Below are 18,677 nucleotides of genomic sequence, written 5' to 3'. Positions count from 1 at the left end.
AAAACGTGCACAAACTGACAGTCACCACCATAAGCTACTACTAAATATTGTAGAAACAATTTTCTGTAAAGTTGCTTTGTAACGATTTGTATTGTATAAGCGTTATACAAATAAACTTTAATTGAATTGAAATATAAATCATTCTAAAAAAAAAAAAAAAACTAAAATGGCTTAAAGAACACAGATTAAGTGTAAATTAAGTGTAAACTTAAAACATCTTTACTGTGCATTCTCACTAAATAAGCATCAAATAATTCAGTGCAATGTTCATTACTTCATGCAGTTCTCCATTTTATTTATAATCATTTAGTTACATCATTGTGGCATAAGGCAGAAATGAAACATTTTGAAAAGTTACCAGTAAACGGAATGGCACAATGACACCAAACAATCAAAATCGAAATTAGATTGTTTACTACAATTTTTAAAACTGATAGACAGTCGGATGTGGATACAGGAGATCATATATATGTATATACATTCAGCTGTGGTGTGAGCATAGTCTTAATTTCAAACATACCTATTTTCTGGAACTGTTTGAATTATATGGTTATTCTCCACAACCACAAAAAATCAGTCTCACTTTCATGACTTCTATTGATCAAAGTTAACAGGCCTTTCTACAGAGTGAACATGTTGGATTATTTTTAAAATAGCTTATTTACGTAAGCTTTGTCAGTCACACTTTATTTCCAGGATGATCTTGAAAGGTCTCTCTCCAGTCTGGTTTCCTGGTCTCCTCTTCAGGTTTCCTCTTGACTGATAAACATTTTGCACAATGATGGCATAATAGTTTTCCCCTGAGTGAAATCTCATACAAGTTTGTTAATGATTCCACACATATTTCATGTGAATCTTAAGATTTTCTATTTGTGAGAAGCTCTTCCTACAGGCTTCTCTTGAGTGTGTTGTTTTTTAATGTGAGAATTGAGGCTACCTCGATGACTGAAACTCTTTCCACACTGAGCACATTTACAGCATTTCTCTGCCGAATGAGTCTTCATGTGGTAATTAAGGCTTAACTTCCGTATGAAACGCCTTCCACACTGATCACATTTGAAGGGTTTCTTTCCAGTGTGCCTAATCTTGTGACACTTAAGGCTAAATTCTGTTGTGAGTGTCTTTCCACAACGATCACATGTGTACAGCTTTGGTCCAGTGTGAACTCTCATGTGGTAATTACGGGTGCACATATGTGTAAAACTCTTCCCACAATACTTGCAAGGGTAAGGCTTCTCTTGAGTGTGAACTCTCATGTGGATTTTAAGGTTCCGTTTTCCAGGGAACTTCTTTCCACACTGTTCACATGTATAAGGCTTCTCTCCAGTGTGAATGCTCATGTGGGAACGAAGGGTGCTTTTCTGTGTATAACTCTTTCCACACTGCTGACAGGTGAAAGGCTTCTCTCCCAAGTGAGTTCTCATGTGATTTTTAAGGTGTGGTTTTTGTGCGAAACTGCTTCCACACTGTTGGCAAGTGTAAGGCTTCTCTCCTGTGTGAATTCTCATGTGATTTTTAAGGTGTCCTTTTTGATTGAAACTGTTTCCACACTGTTGGCATGTGTAAGGCTTCTCTCCTGTGTGAGTTCTCATGTGCCTGTTAAGGGCCCCTTGTTGAGTGAACCTCTTTTCACACTGTTGGCAGGGAAATGGTCTCTCTCCAGTGTGAACTCTCATGTGCATTTGAAGTTTTCGTTTTTCACCGCAACTCCTTCCACAGTGATGGCAGGTGAAAGAGCTGGTAGATTTAGATTTAGTTTTCGGAGCGCTTTTTCGTAAAGATGTTGTTTTAGTCTGTGTGGATTTTTTACCAGTTATTAAAGCATGTTTTTTCTCATACTGATCTGTTTGTTCCATTTCATTCAGATCTTGATTCTCCTCTTTCAGCACCAACAGGTCTAAAGCAAAAAAAAAAAGACATACAAGTTAACCACAGTTTGAAGCCGGAAAGCAAATGTAGTGATATTTACTTTCAACAATCTAGGAAGGCAAAATAGTGGGTGATAGTGTGATGGGTACGTGCGTCACCAATGATGTTATGATGTTTGGATCACATCACAAGGATTTGCATGGTTGATATGAGCTTTTAGGGTTTATGGATCCTACGTGCTCATCGTGATGAGTCAGGGAGTCTTAACTTGCTCATGAAAGTTCTCGAGTAAGTGCTGAGGTCTTTGTTTATGAATCTGCTATTCCTGGTTAGCTGTGTTCCAGTGTGGAGACTGCTTCCCATTTAGAGGTTTTAGATTGTGGTCTCTGTGAGCTTCTTGCCTGGACTGTGCTGTCTCCCCTTCAAGGTTTTAAATAGATGGCCCACTTTCATGGCCTGAGCTATCTTCAGCCTTATCTGAGAGAACTGCTATTCGAGGTTAATCGTGTCTAGCCCTCTAGTGCTATGGCTACTGCTTACATCAAACTTGATCTTAGACTTAGGCTTATTTGAATACAACTATCTGTGGCTAGCTACCTTCTGCTGCCATTGCAGTGGGCCCTATCATGGAGTGGGCCCCTTTTCCTATATTTCCGATATTGACGTGCTAGCTCAGTGATCGCTCACCTGCTTAGGGATTTAAGTATCGGCCTTTTGAGCCCTTATCTAGACAGTGCTGTCTCCCCTCTTTGGGTCGTAAGTAGGGAGCCCACTCTTTGTGGTCTTGGTAGTTTCAGTCGGTCCCCACTTTTTTGGTAGCCTTTCCAAGGTATATAACTATCTGATGATATCTGTTTGCTAGATCAGTGACTGCTCCCCTTTTAAGGGTCTTTAAGAAGAGGTCTCTGATCCATTGGCAGTGGTATCTCACCAGGTAGTAAGTAGATAGCCTTTCTACAGAGCTGTCCAGACCACATAGAGTGGGCTATCTTGGCTTTGTTATTTGTGTCCACAAGCCTTCATAAGACCCTAGGGACATAGCTATCTGAGGATAGCGCTGTTCTAGCTTAGCAGCTACTCTCTTTACCTGGGATTTAAGTACCAACTCTTGGCTTTTCCTCTTTATTGGTCTTGTGTATCCAGGCTAGTTCTGCTCACATAGCATAGCTATCTGAGGGTAGCTTTGCTCTTAACTTGGATGGGATGTTCCCCTTGATCTGTTCAGGTTCTCCATTTATGCTAAGTTTTGTGAGTGGCTCATGGCATCAGTGGCATGGACCCTTTCTGAGGAAAGGCTTGTTGTATATGTCTCTCGCTTCCTTGGTGATCTACCACCACCAAGTCAGGCATGTGCCTCAGCACAACATGATTGAATTTAGTTCACCAACAGTTAGGAGTTCGCTAGAAGGGGAACATCTCATGTTATGCATGTAACAATGGCTCCCTGAGAGGGAACGAGACACTGCGCCCCTTGCCATGCCTTCCACTTGCCGGTCTACGTCTAAATGGTATGTTAACTACTGTAGCTGAATGTGAAGTAATATCAGTGCTTACTCTGAACGCTATAGTCAGAAATATATGACTGGAATACTTGAAAGAGTTAACCTTTAAGCTTACAAAAAGGTATTAGGGCCGGGCGATATATATCTCGAAAATGTTTAAAATATTCAATATATGTTTGCATTGGCATTAAAATAATTAGAAAAAAAAACTTGGTTTTCTTTTGCCCATTGAAAAAAAAGATCATGACATACTCATAGATCGATTGAAAAACTATACAGGTATTCAAGGGCAGGCTCTAAGATGGTTTAGATCCTACCTGTCTGATCGCTAGTGTTGGGCGATATGGTTATTTTTCAAATCGTCATATCATCAGCCCGTGAGATCGACGATACACAATATTATCGTGCCTGGGTGGAGCAAGAGAGAGACTCTTTGTTCCTGTCATAGCATAACTATTTGGTGTTTTAAACTGCGCAGGTGCACGAGAGAGAGCCTATGGAATCACCAATAATCGAAAAGATATACTTTCAAACATACTGATAAACTAACGTTAAATATAAAAATACTGTATTTAAAACCGCTAGTTCATGTATAGTCGGACACAACTGTCATATCACGCGTCCTGTGAAAATAAGTCCTGCTGGAAGTTATCAGTCTAAATGTTCTGTAAAGTCCGTAAACGGTGAAAATCAATAGTAGATTTCATTAAAAGTCCAGCAGTTTAACACTAATATTGGGCATAAATGAACGCATTAAATATAAAGTATTTAAAACAGGTAAGTTCATATGTTTGGAGTAAGTTGAACTGAACTGATGCATCAGTCATACATCGCTCTGATCCGCACGCTTTATGACAAGACTGACACACCGCCACAAAAACAAGAGATGCATTCTAACATAACTGTGGCATTAAACTCAGTTAATGAGGGCTCGTTTAAAATATTGCACATATATAGGCCGTTCAGATTACTTGTTAAAGTGCAATTAAATACCTTATGTCTGCAGACGATAAATGTCTGTTTGTGGATGAAGACTTTGTAACGGCCAAAACTATGTATTTTGAATGCATCAAATTATAGTGCGGTGTGCGTGAAAATAATAACAAGGCGGCAGATCGAAACTTCATCCATAGTGGTTCACATATAGTCCTTCTACATCGTCACCACATAGTGTGTGTTAAAAGTGATTAGTCTTTAAGAGAAGGACTACGTGAGAACCACTATGGATGATAAGTTCGCTCTGCCGCCTTGTTATTATTTTGTCTTTAATTTGTAACGCCAAGAAAGAGTTAATCTCTCATGTTTGAGAAGAGCGCGATGCCGTGTAGCAGCCATTAAATGTGTGGGACACCGACTCCATTTCTCGTTCATTTCATGGATTTAATGAGTTATCCGAGTCAAAGCGGACGACTTCAACGACTACAGGCTCTAATCCACCTGCGTGCGTGCACGCACGGTGTGTGTGTGCGTGTGTGAAATAAGGTGATGACATGAAATAGCTGGGCAGTTTGATAGCAGAATTATATTAAGCAGTCCAATAAAAATAATAGTTATTATTATTATAATCTAATACATTAATAGGAGAATGAGCCTAATATCGTCTTTATTATTGACAGAGAAATCTGCTTATGTCGATATCTCTGACTATCGTCGATACACGATACAATTGTCTATCGGCACAACCCTACTGATCACTACCATTTTGTTTACTTAAAAGGGTGTCATCTCATTTATCATCAGTAAAATATGGAGTGCCACAAGGATCCGTCCTAGGTCCCCTTCTATTTACAATATACATGTTGCTCCTTGGTTATATTATTAGAAAATACGGAATTAGCTTCCACTGTTATGCTGATGATACTCAGCTATATATCTCAACGAGACCAGATGAAACTTCTCAGTTATCTAAGCTAACAGAGTGTGTTAAAAATGTAAAAGATTGGATGACAAATAATTTTCTCCAATTAATTTCAGATAAGACCGAGATATTAATTATTGGACCAAAAAACACTACACAGAATATTGTAGATTACAATCTGCAACTAGACGGATGTACTGTTACTTCTTCTACAATCAGAAATCTGGGTGTTATATTAGACAGCAATTTGTCTTTTGAAAATCATATTTCCCATGTTACAAAAACTGCATTCCTTCATCTTAGAAACATTGCCAAGCTACGAGACATGTTATCTGTTTCTGATGCAGAAAAGCTAATTCATGCATTCATGACCTCTAGACTGGACTATTTTAAGGGTGCTTTCACATCTCTAGTTCGATTCTATTTGGTCCGAACCAAGGGCAAACAATTATACATTGTAGCATTTTTCAGCTATTTTGGTTCCTTTTCACACCACAGATTGCTTAGGTTTGTACCAGTTGAAACAAACCAAAATGCAGTCACATGACAACATCCACATCACTCATTGGCCATGACGTATTTCCTAAACTGCTTTTCGATTGGTCAGAATTTACGTGCAAGAAAATTCCAACATAACCCAGACAGCAAGCAGTTTCGGCCCAAAACTGGCCCACATCTGGCCCGCATGAAATCTGGCCCAGGCCAGATCTGGGCCGAAACTGCTTGCTGTCTGGGAAGAGGAAAAGCCAGCAAACAACACTGAGACAACACAACTAAGTTACACGACAACACGACTGCACGGGCTGGTTTTTTCACTGGCCATAATCTATTACATTGTATACACACAATACATTTCTATAATGAAGCGCGTATGCAGCTTGAAAACAACGTTCTAATCCACTGCAAACAGCGAGCGGGAATCACTCGTAATTCAAGTGGAGGTGTGCATTAATTCTTCTTAACTCCAACATGCGCATCTGACCAAATTTCTATGAGGCTCCGCACCTCACTACTCCAAGTTTGTCCACGAGCTGCCGTGCTAAAGTGCAAACTGTCAACAAACACTTCCTCATCCCATATGGCACAACGCAGCTGACTACGCCAGCTGGTTTAGTCCACAAAAGATCAGTACTTTTTGCAGTTGGGTCTGTTCGAGGTCGGATCACATTCTCACAACAAACAAACTACTCCAGAGTTCGTTTGAAAGCGTACCGAGACCACCTCTTCAAGCAGGTCTCGGTACGCTTGTTTGGTGCGCACCCGAGTGCGATTGCTGCTTTCACACCTGCCTAAACGAACCGCACCAAAGGGGGAAACGAACTCTGGTATGATTCGACCGAACTAAATGAGGCAGGTATGAAAGCACCCTAATGCACTTCTAGGTGGTTGTCCAGCATCTTCAATAAACAAGCTACAGGTAGTCCAAAATGCAGCGGCTAGAGTCCTTACCAGGTCAAGAAAATATGATCATATTACCCCAATTTTAGAGTCTCTGCACTGGCTACCTATTAAGTTCTGTATCAGTTACAAATTATCATTACTTGCCTCTAAGGCCCTAAATGGTTTAGCTCCTGCGTACCTAACTAGCCTTCTACCACGTTACAATACATCACGCTCCCTAAGGTCACAAAACGCTGGACTTTTGGTAATTCCTAGAATAGCAAAGTCCACTAAAGGAGGGAGCTTTCTCACATTTGGCTCCCAAACTCTGGAATAGCCTTCCTGATAATGTTCGGGGTTCAGACACACTCTCTCTGTTTAAATCTAGATTAAAAACGCAACTCTTTCGCCAAGCGTTCGATTAATGTATTCTTTAGCTTGGGTTTAACTAATTAATTTTACTTTGTTGGAACAGCAGCTATGCTAATGATGTCTTTCTCTTATTTGTTTCTCTGTTTCTGCTGTGATCTTCATCCCGTGGTAACTAGGATTTACACAAGCTCCAGTCTGGATCCAGAACACCTGAGAAGATGATGCTGACCCTCAGAGGACCTCAGATGATGCTAACCTTGAATCAACAAACAGAACTAACAATTATTGCTACATGTGTGACTGCATCATATAATAGTTGCTGTTATAATGCTCATCGTCTGGCTGATTAAATCTTGTATACATGTTTCAAAAAAATCCTGTCATATGTGCACAAACTGACAGTGACCACTTTTTAAGCTATTACTAAATATTGTAGAAACTTAATTTTCTGTAAAGTTGCTTTGTAACAATTTGTATTGTAAAAAGCGATATACAAATAAACTTGAGTATAGGCTAAATTTCATTCCAGATGAACATTTAATGGTACACAACAATTACAGAAAACCTATCCTTATTTTTAGGGGTCTATAATACCACCAAAGAGGTTTTTCATCATTAGGGACTGAAACAGGGTGGTTAGAGACATAAGAGCAGAAGGTGCTGCTGTCAATTTTGGACATTAGTAGGTATAATAAGGAGGCCCTCCTCCAAGCTGAACCAGGGACTTTTATTGTCCTATTCCACACTGCAAAAAATGCTTTAGGCAGAGTTTTTTTCGTTTTGTTTTTTTCAGGCAAAATATCTAAACATTCTTAAAGGCGCAATATGTAATTTTTCTGCTTTAAAAATAGCAGAAATCACTATATCTATGTTATATATATTTTTTATTTGTGTACTTAGATTACCCCGACAGTTTCCACGAACTTTCAAATCCGGAGAAAATTATAGTTTAATTAGAAGACACGGCACGTTTCTTTATTTCCGTTTTGTCGCCCGTCTATGACGTCATATAAACTTTGACCCCTCTAGTTTATCTAACTTCCTGCGGAACCGACAAATACAAAGGTGAACAGAAACAAAGACGAGACGAAGAAGAAAAAGTAGTAGCCTCGATTGAGACTATTATATTTTATATTTATATTCGTATTTAAACCTCAATCAATAACTTAGTTATGGATCATGATTATGCTTTGCCTGCACGTTCTGTGAAGCGCAAACGTATGGGTGAAATAAATGACCCGAGATGGTTTTGGGACAAGAGAAGCAACAAGACACGGGTAAATATTGGAGTTGCATTTCCAAGATAGAGAGAGCTTCGTGACAATCTGAAACTACAGAGAGATGTCGAACTCGCTTGCATTCTGATAAACAGGTATGCATCCATTCAGCTAACTGTATCTATCCGTATATTTTGTAAAACGATGATGTCTTGTGTAAAACGCAGACGGACTAGCTCTCATGTAAATCTACATTTGTTCTATATCTAGCTGAATAAAGTAGCTTCAAATGCAGTTCTCTAACTTGTTCGATATCATAGTATAACGTAATTATAATTATTAACGAAAGGCGACCGTGTTTTTTTAACATAAATTACTACTAGCTAGATGGAATATTGATTTGATAGGGGTCTCATAATTCATATATCTCTCAGTTTAAAAAGACGTGATTGTCAAAATACTAAGTTAGAATGAGTGAGGAATGATAGGGAGCGACAGAGCGCGTGTTCCAATGAACAACAACTCCCATGAGCCTTACGCGCTTTCCCGACGTCATCAAAGTACGTCTTATGTTATTATTTTGATTGAGTGACCCCTGGTGGCCAAAAATTACATACTGTACGTTTAAATCTAGAAGGATTCTTTTTAGACAAGTAAAAGTCTTGTTTTCAGAAAAAAAAAATCGAAAGTTTTTGTTTGAAATAAGCAAAATAATCTGCCAATGGGGTAATCAAATTAATCTTATTTCAAACAGAAAAACAAGATTCCTGGCCAGAGCAGAGAGACGAGCTGATAAGACTGGCACAGAGGAGCTGGGCTTCCTGCTGGACCACTCCACTGTGTTAACATGGCCACTGAATCATTATGGCAGAGCATTAAAAAAAGGCATCAAGGTAGATCAATTTCACACACCAAGAATTGTTTACTTGTTCTGATGATAATGAACCCTCAATTGCCTCGTTTAACTTCTTTTACTTTTTTTTTTGTACTGTCCACATATTTTATTTTCATCTACGAATGTGTTCTTGTTCTGTAATAAATAATGTCTTATCTTTCTGAACTTAAGATACTTAAGGCACATTGTAATTTCTGTGAATTAAGTCTATTTATTATCAAGGCATTTGTCAGTAATACAGTTAAGATTGCATTGCAGGTTGATTTAAGGTGTATCCCTAAATTATTTTTGCTTGTGCTCCTAAAAATGTTCAGGCAGGGTCCACAATGCTCCTTGTAACAATAGCTAGTCTGGAGCCTTGCATGAGATTCAGAGTAAATTTTTTAAATGTTCACCATTACAACATAATGCTACAAACATTGCTGAAATCAACAGATTTTACTAACGGATCTACTAATCTCTGGGTAAAAATAACATTATAATGCTGCCATCTTTCTGAAGCCATTTTTACAACCTTGTTATTTGTTACTGAAATCACACTCCTCTAAAAATATTGGATTACTTAGTAAATATTCATCCATGGCATTAATTTTTTTTTGCTTTCATCACTAAACATGTTTATCTTTCTTCAGAATAAATTAGCAAAACCAAAAAATTTAGCTGGGGACCTCTGGTTTATGGAGGACTAAAAATGACAGAAGGAAAAATAAATAAATAAATAAATAAAAGTAGAAATAAATAAATAAATGCAGAAATAATAGTGAAAATAAATACATTTTGGTAATAAAAATGGCTATTTCTGTATTTTTGCATGTATTTATTTATTTATTTACGCATTTATATATGTATTTATAAATTTATGTATTTATATATTTCTACATTTATTTACTTCTACATTTATTTATTTCTGTATTTCCACATTTATTTATTTCTGTATTTCCACATTTCTACATTTCTTTATTTCTGTATTTCCACATTTCTACATTTATTTTCCCTGCGCCTGTATGCTAATTAAGTGGGAGGTGCCAACATCAGTCTGAAGAAGGATTGGTTAGCTGGAGGCCGCATCGCTAACCAGACAGAAGCAAACGATCAATCTATCAGGCTACCTATAAATGGATACACACAACATACACTACTGTTCAAAAGTTTGGGGTCAGTAAGATTATTAAATGTTTTTAAAAGAAGCATCTTCTGCTCACCAAGGCTGCATTTATTTGATAAAAAATAATAATAATAAAAACAGTAATATTGTGAAATATATATAAAATGACTTCTCTATTTTAATATATTTTAAACTAATTTATTCCTGTAATCAAAGCAGGATCACACTCCAACATTTCATAGGCAGGTTTGATTGCAAACAGTCACCAAATAAACTGCAATGTAACCTAGATGTACAACATTTAAAACTGATTAACGTTACGCTTTAATACACAGGTAACTTAAGTTCATTTTCTAGCCATGTCATGCTAGTTAACAGTTAACATTTACAGAGAGTTATTGTAACTTACCTTTGTGAAAATGCTTTGTGTTATCTTGGCCTCCTTACCGCTGCTATCTTTATGCCACTTCTATCGTGTGAACGACTATTGCAGTTTATAGGTAGACAGCATCTTGAACACTGTGTTCTTCCCTCATGCAAAGAAGTCTAGCGCCTAATGTTTGTGCCGCGGATTCCCAAAATGCTTTGCGTTCAACCACTGGGAAAACGTCATGATGACGACACATTAGCGATCTCTATTGCTTGAACAAAAGTCTCGATCCAGGCTACATAAAACTGAAAACAGCCTCTATTAACTCAAGCAGCATTACCGAGTACCAGCGAAATCAAGGCAGTAGTAGTAGATTCGATCACATCGCTCTAACCAATCCTTCTTCAGACTGATGTTGGCACCCCCCACTCAATTAGCATACAGGCGCAGGGAAAATAAATGTAGAAATGTGGAAATACGGAAATAAATAAATGTAGAAATGTGGAAATACATAAGTAAATAAATGTAGAAATGTGAAAATACAGAAATAAATAAATGTAGAAGTAAATAAATGTAGAAATAAATAAATGTATAAAGATATAAATAAATACATAAATAAATATATAAATACATAAATAAATATATAAAAGCATAAATAAATAAATAAATACATAAATAAATAAATACATGCAAAAATACAGAAATAGCCATTTATATTACCAAAATGTATTTATTTTCACTATTATTTCTGCATTTATTTATTTTTCCTTCTGTCATTTTTAGTCCTTCATACTGGTTGAGTTGACACTGAAACATTAATTTCTTTAGAGCTGGACATTTGTCTGTGTGAGTTGAGCTTTGAGAAAGAAACCAACCTGTTTGTTCCTCCGTCTCTTCTTGTTTCAGACTGAACACTTCTTCAATTCTGAAGTCTTCACTCTCCTCTTTAATAAACGCCATCTTTATTTCAGTTTGTCACAAGGATCTCAGTCGCTTCAGCAGGACTTTCTCTGTTTAAGAAGAAGAGGACAATGAACAGAGAGTAAAATAAACCCAAACTAAATCTTTCCATCATCATCATCATCACACCAGTTCAGAAGTCATCACACCAGTTCAGTAGTCAGCTCCCTAGTTTAGTAATCATCACACCAGTTCAGTAGAAGGCACACTAGTTCAGTAGTCATCACACCAGTTCAGTAGTCATCACACCAGTTCAGTAGTCATCACACCAGTTCAGTAGTCAGCTCCCTAGTTTAGTAATCATCACACCAGTTCAGTAGTCAGCACACTAGTTCAGTAGTCATCACACCAGTTCAGTAGTCATCACACCAGTTCAGTAGTCATCACACTAGTTCAGTAGTCAGCACACTAGTTCAGTAGTCATCACACCAGTTCAGTAGTCATCACACCAGTTCAGTAGTCAGCTCCCTAGTTTAGTAATCATCACACCAGTTCAGTAGTCAGCACACTAGTTCAGTAGTCATCACACCAGTTCAGTAGTCAGCACACTAGTTCAGTAGTCATCACACCAGTTCAGTAGTCATCACACCAGTTCAGTAGTCATCACACTAGTTCAGTAGTCAGCACACTAGTTCAGTAGTCAGCACACTAGTTCAGTAGTCAGCACACCAGTTCAGTAGTCAGCTCCCTAGTTCAGTAGTCATCAAACTAGCTCAGTATCAATGTTTCACGAGGTTCCCAGTCACTTCAGGATTTTCTCTGTGTAAGAAGAGAACAATGAACAGAGCAAAATAAACCCAAACTAAAGTGTAATTGTGTACAGTGTAATTGTGAAAGAACCGGAGTAATGTGTTCACGAGGAGAAGTACAAGTGGGCAAACGAGCGGCAGAATTTTGTATATACTGAAGCTTATTCAATGATTTAGCTGGAAGGCCAGAGAACAAGGCATTACAATAATCTAACCTTGTTGTTATGAAGGCATGTATAAGCCTTTCTGTGTCTGCAAAAGAGAGAAAAGGTCTAAGTCGAGGTATGTTTTTCAGGTGGAAAAATGCAGTTTTAGAGATGCGTTTTATGTGTGCTTCAAATGATAATTGTGGATCAAAAATGACACCAAGGTTTCGCACCTGTGAAGTGGGGATTACCGTACAGGAATCAACAATCAAACTGATCTGCTTGGCCTTACGAGTAGCCACCGCTTTCAGTTTTGGAGCCATTCAGCTTCAGGAAGTTGTTATGCATCCAGATACTGATCTCTGCTAAACAAAAGCATGTTTCCTAATGATCTGCCCAAGTGGAAGCATATAAATGTTAAATAATATTGGACCCAATACTGAACCCTGAGGAACTCCCTGTCGAACAGGCACGGTATCTGATTTGTAGTTACCCAAGCCAACAAACTGGGCACGATTCGTTAAAGAAGACCGAAAACAATTGAGGACAGCTCCAGAAAGACCCAACCAATTTTCCAGCCTGTCAAGCAGAAGAGAGTGACATATGGTGTCAAAAGCAGCACTGACGTCTAACAAGACAAAAATACTGCATGCACCGGAATCCGCCGTGATAAGATCATTTACGACCCTAATTAAAGCGGTTTCAGTACTATGCCCTCTTCTGAACCCAGAAGACTGTTCAGAGCTAGGTGATTATTTAACTGAACAGCCACAACACGCTCAAAAACTTTAACCAAGAATGAGAGGTTAGAAATCGAACTGTAATTGGATAAATCAGAAACATCACAACCAGTCTTCTTAGGGACTGGTGTAATGGCAGCTGTTTTTAGTTCTGGAGGAACAATTCCAGAAGTCAATGACAATTTCACAATTGAAGTCATAAAAGGGCAAAATGATGCAAGGCAGTTCATGATGACCGAGCAGGGAACCGGATCTAAAATACTGGTTGTAGAGTTCATGGACTTCACTGCACTTATAATAAAATAATCTCCGACCATTTCAAAGTTTGAAAAGGTAGTAGTTGGGAAGTTTGAAGGCTGGATATTAACTAGCTCAAGAGGAGCGATGGTATTTAAAGTGCTATATATATCCTCAACCTTACCAGTGAAATAATGAAGAAACTTATTACACTGGTCAACAGAGGAATGAACAATGGCTTTAGTTGGTTTGAGAAGATTGTCAACCGTCTTAAACAGCGATTTAGAATTTGTTGCAGCGTTACCAATGATGCTTGAATAGTAGTTCTTACGTGCAGTATTCAAAGCAGAATGGTAAGCAGACTGTTGTTCAGTGTAAAGAAGCCTGTGCACCATCAAGCCAGATTTTTTGTACTGCCGTTCTATTTGTCTTCCGGCAGCTTTCATTCAACGTAAATCCGGGGTAAACCATGGACAGGGTTTCCTAAAAGTAACAAGCCGTTCTCCCACAGGTGCGAACTCATCCAAAAGTGAGGAAAGCATGGAATTATAGTGCTCCACGGAGTTAGTAATGGGAAGCCCAGAGACAAAAGTCGGAAAAAAGAGTGAAGTCCATGTGCTTGATGTTACGGAATTTTTATTGGCTCAGAAATGGATCGTGAAGACATAACATTTATGTCAAAAGTAATAAGTCTATGGTCACTTATACTCATGTCGATACTATCCGGAGATTGGATACCAACACCAGCAGAACATACCACATCCAATATATGGCCCAGCCTATGGGTCGGAAAATTATCATGCTGTTCAAAGTCAAAACCATCCAAAATGTCCAAAAAGGTAGCAGTTTTGACACAGTTTGGATTATCAATATGGAAATTGACATCACCAGTCAAGACCATAGACGGACAGAGTGGACTAAGAAGTGTCAGCAACTCAGTAAACTCAAAAAAATAAAGGATTAGGTTTTGGTGGACGTTAAATGAGCAGCACAAGAACAGGTGAAGCACCATTGACTTCAGACATTCAAATGATGAAATAGTAGGAGCATCAATAACATCGATTGATATATTTGAGACAAATATTAGAGCCAAGCCACCACCCTTACAAGAAGCTCGAGGCACATCAATATGTTTATATCCAGATGGGGCACACATGTTCAAATTAAGATAGTCAATGGGTCTCGTTCATGAAACATTCGTAAATATACGAGTAAATATCTGAGTGATTTGCGCGTAAAGAGAACTTCCCGAAAACTCTTCTCCTGATTCACAAAAACTTCGTAAACGTCAGATGTGATAGTGAAATGTGTGTGTGTTAATGAATTCCAATCAGTCGTAAATGGGACACGCGTGCACGCTCACTCTCAATTACCATAAATCCCGCCCATTAAATCCGACTGACAACTACATAAGAGCATCATATTATGACATCAAACGAAGGATTTCGACATGTCTTCTCAAAAGCGACTGAAAAACAAACATTTCTCAGCTTCAGAAATTGAAGTTTTATTATCAGAAGTTCATTCAAAACGGCATTTAATTTTCAAGCGTACATAGTGGCGTATCAGGTCCTAAAAAAGGAAGTTTGGCAGCATATTACAGATCCTATTACTGGCTCTCATAATAAAAGTTAAAAGAAAAACCGTATGTAATTAATATATATAATATTTTTTCAAAATGCTGTGTAAATATGTACCCGATTAAGGTGAATTAAAATGCAGCCGTATTAATGTGCAAAACGTTCAGACGTTAAACACACTATTTACGCGTGGCTGGGAGCAGGTGTAGATTTCTTTCGTACCAACTAACATTTGGAAAATACGAACGTTTTAATGAATCCAAAAATTTACGCCAAAACCACTTTACACGCGATTTACACAAAAATTCGTTCTGCTCATGTTTCATGAATGAGACCCATTGTCTTTATGCCAAGTTTCACTGAGACAGAGAATATAAATTTTCCTGTCAAGGATAGTGTCAGTGAAAAGTGCTGTTTTATTGTTTATTGACCTCGTGTTGAAGTGAGCAAGTCGCATAGTGCTACAGCAGACATTCGCCGCAGGTTTTTGAGAGAGAACCTCAGGATAGCGTAGGTTACCATGGCCGATTCCACGGCAACCAGAAGTACGACGCAGCGAGCGCCTGCGGATCGACCAAAGTGCAGTGACTCCAGCACCGGCAGTAGAGCGAGAAGTGTGCCAATGTCCTCGGAAACAATCATAATAAGGGAGTCCCCACACTATTTCAGTAGTCAGCACAGCACACTAGTTCAGTATCAGTGTGTCACGTGGATCTCAGTCTCTTCAGCAAGACTTTCTCTGTTTAAGATGAAGAGAACAATGAACAGAGAACCCCAACTAAATCTCTCCGTCCGCTCCCTAGTTCAGTAGTCAGCACACTAGTTCAGGAGTCCGCACACTAATATATATTCGAATAGTTTTAAAAAAAAACGAATATCGAAGGTGCAAATTAATATTCGAATAAAAAAAAAAACAAGTAGAAAAAAAAGTCTGCGGTGGTAGAGGCGTGGTTGTCTGCTTTGTGAGTGGGCGCGCTAGCGCGCCCGAGGGTTCAGGGACAGGTCACAGCCTCACAGGAGTCGCACTGTCTGGCACAGCATCACTGCTGAAAGTTGACGCGTCTTCATGGAAGATGCCAGCAAGTGCAGAGCCCAACATGACCGCAGCAGAGAAAGTGAGGTAAAATTGTTGACCCGCGAGATAAAGTTTTATGCAAGCTATTTAAGATACAGTTAGCATACCATTCGACCACTAGCAACATGAGGTCACATCTCAAAAATGTGCACCCAAATGAGCATTTTATAATGTGTGGAACTCCAGCTAAACAGTCACGTCTTGATACTTAACGTTACTTTGCATCACCCGCCACAAACTTTGTCTGCAACACGACAAGAGGCCATAAGGGATGAATAGATTTCGTTCATTTGTAAGGACATGAGACCGATCAGTATCGCGGATGGGGCAGGCTTCAGGGAGTTCTGTCAAGCAATGGATCCGAGGTTTGATTATTTATCGTTTCATGTCAAGGAAATGTTCCATGTTTACCACAGCACAGCTCGCTCTGAGCATTCAATGTCAGTTCTATATGCTGTAAAACTTCAATTAATATCAATAATATTAGTTTCAATCACTGAATAAAGCCTGCTATATTTGGCACAACAGTCGCGACCTTAAATTGCTTGCACAAAACTCTTGATCAGCGCTCAAAATGTGTTTGTTCATTTAAACCGTTATGCGCAGAGAACGTGAGGGTGAGAGAGCGTGAGGTCTGCAGTCTTGTACATTAGTTGATTTCCTTGTTTTTGTGTAGGTAATACATTGTCAAACATGTTTAAACTTAAATAGACTACCTATACAAGTAGTTATGTCTCTTTGTATTATTTTGTCCTGTGCGTCATTTACAACATGCGCAACCAGATGTTCGAATATTCGTGTTTTTTCGAACGTCATTTTTGAGCAATTTTGACAGCCCTACCGCACACTAGTTCAGTAGTCAATGCACTAGTTCAGTAGTAAGCACACTAGTAAGGGAGTCAACACATTAGCTCAGTAGTCAGCACTTTAGTTCGCACACTAGTTCAGTAGCCAGCATACTAGTAAGGGAGGGAGAGTTAAATCACCTGACTAGACAAAAACATTAAAAACTAGCACTGCTAATTAATAAAAGAGCACAAGTTATACAGACGATTCATATTTAGTTGTGATGTACATGTGAATCAACGTTTGTAGATTACACTTACGGTAATTACACTAGCAAGATAAAATTTTCAGCTGGTTTGTAACAGATATTTGTTTGTTGTTCTCGCTTCATGTACACAGTTTTGACCAGCAGGTGACATCAGCGAGAGGAGATTCGAATCAATGAATCATTGCCGATTCAATGGAGTGTCAAAAAGCTCCGTTTCTCCGTCACTACTTAGTGAGCTAATTCGTGTTTATGATAAACTGATTCACGACACGGGGAGCGGAATAAAACTCACCTTTTCTGTTACTCGTGTGTGGATGCGTTCAATCACAAAAAAGTAAAGTATATTCATGTTAGATAAAGCATTACACTATTACATTCCATAGCAGATCATTAATCTCGCAACGCTTAAAACCTATATAAATGACTGAACGGTTTCTATCAGTTTAAACAGTTTAACTACAAACACAGACCTTTCTTGAGCCGAATCGCAACAGACGCGGGAGCGCGCGCAGTCTTATGACGTCACACCGCCAGAGCAAAATTAAAGTCCTCTCTGTCCTTCTCAAACCCCGCTCTTCTTCTTTTACGGCGGATCGCAGACTTTTAGTGCATTACTGCCACCTATCCCTCTAATGGACCATTGACACTCTTACCCTATTAACCTATCATCTCTATAACTCTTCAAACCAGCTCAGATACAACGAACAGCTTCCACACTGAGCCAGATTACAGAGAAACCCTGCAGCTCTTCTTACTGTATCATCAAACATATATTTTAGTAATACTGTGTATTACTTATATAGCCTAATTATCAGTTATTTAAATATTATATAAATTTAACCTAAAACAGATTTGTTAGACACACACACTCCAGATTTAATCTTAACTATATAGAATTACATTTAATATAACACTATTATCATGATAAGATTAAACTTTTGTATATGTTTATAAGACAACTTGTGTTGTATCTCGATCAAATGTTGTCATATCCTAACAAACTATACGTCAATGGAAAGCTCATTTATTCAGTTTTCAGACTATGAAATCAAATCTCAATAAAAAAATAATAAAAAATGACCCTTATTTATATTATATATCATATTTATAGTTTTAAATATATATTTTATGTTTTATATTTATTACACATTTATGAAATTGTATAAATAAACATATGTTTAAAATCAAATTATATATATTTGTTTTGCTAAATATTTTATAAATATAATATATTTTAAATCTATCTGCAAATAAAAATAAAAAATCTAATTCGAGCTAAAATACATTCTTCCACATACATAGCTTCTTCCACGATCTTAAGGCAGGCATTTACGGTCTGAAATGAATTACAGAACGATTACATCTCTGTGAAAGCTGTTATGTGTGACAAACAAACAACATAACTGCAGTCGCCGTTAATAATGACAGCAGCATTATCTCTGAGCTTCATGTTATTTATAACACTTAACAACATCATTTTATATGCTAATCCTGGTAATCCCAGAGGAGTACCTAGACATATAAATATACATTTAAATGCTAACAAGTACACACTATCGTAACCGTTT

General features: G+C 38.0%; 1 protein-coding gene across 4 annotated transcripts; it reads right to left on the bottom strand.

The window, feature by feature from the left end:
* Positions 1-266: 266 nt before the first annotated feature.
* LOC113070320 (gastrula zinc finger protein XlCGF8.2DB-like) lies at positions 267-17,667 on the bottom strand. 4 transcript variants are annotated; one of them, XM_026243576.1, is made up of 4 exons: positions 17,580-17,637; positions 17,402-17,406; positions 11,444-11,578; positions 267-1,897 (listed from the first exon to the last, which is right to left on the bottom strand). In XM_026243576.1, exons 3-4 carry the CDS (start codon positions 11,526-11,528, stop codon positions 867-869), a joined length of 1,116 nt encoding a protein of 371 aa, XP_026099361.1. In that variant the 5' UTR covers positions 11,529-11,578; positions 17,402-17,406; positions 17,580-17,637; the 3' UTR covers positions 267-866. The 4 variants fall into 4 exon arrangements, with proteins under 4 accessions (XP_026099361.1, XP_026099362.1, XP_026099359.1 ...); XM_026243577.1 differs by lacking the exon at positions 17,402-17,406 and adding an exon at positions 12,198-12,287 and having other exon boundaries at positions 17,580-17,597; XM_026243574.1 differs by lacking the exon at positions 17,402-17,406 and having other exon boundaries at positions 17,580-17,667.
* Between the last annotated feature and the right edge of the window lie 1,010 nt (positions 17,668-18,677).

Source organism: Carassius auratus, unplaced genomic scaffold (genome assembly GCF_003368295.1).
Source record: "Carassius auratus strain Wakin unplaced genomic scaffold, ASM336829v1 scaf_tig00003761, whole genome shotgun sequence".
NCBI classification, from domain to species: domain Eukaryota; kingdom Metazoa; phylum Chordata; class Actinopteri; order Cypriniformes; family Cyprinidae; genus Carassius; species Carassius auratus.
The sequence above is the reverse complement of the archived record's forward strand: the minus strand, read 5'-3'. Positions and strand labels throughout refer to the sequence as shown.

Coding starts and splice junctions, on each gene's coding strand:
- LOC113070320 (XM_026243574.1), bottom strand. CDS start 11,528: ATGGCGTTTATTAAAGAGGAGAGTGAAGACTTCAGAATTGAAGAAGTG. Junction 1,898..11,443: donor AGAGACGGAGGAACAAACAG/GTTGGTTTCTTT, acceptor TTTTTGCTTTAG/ACCTGTTGGTGCTGAAAGAG.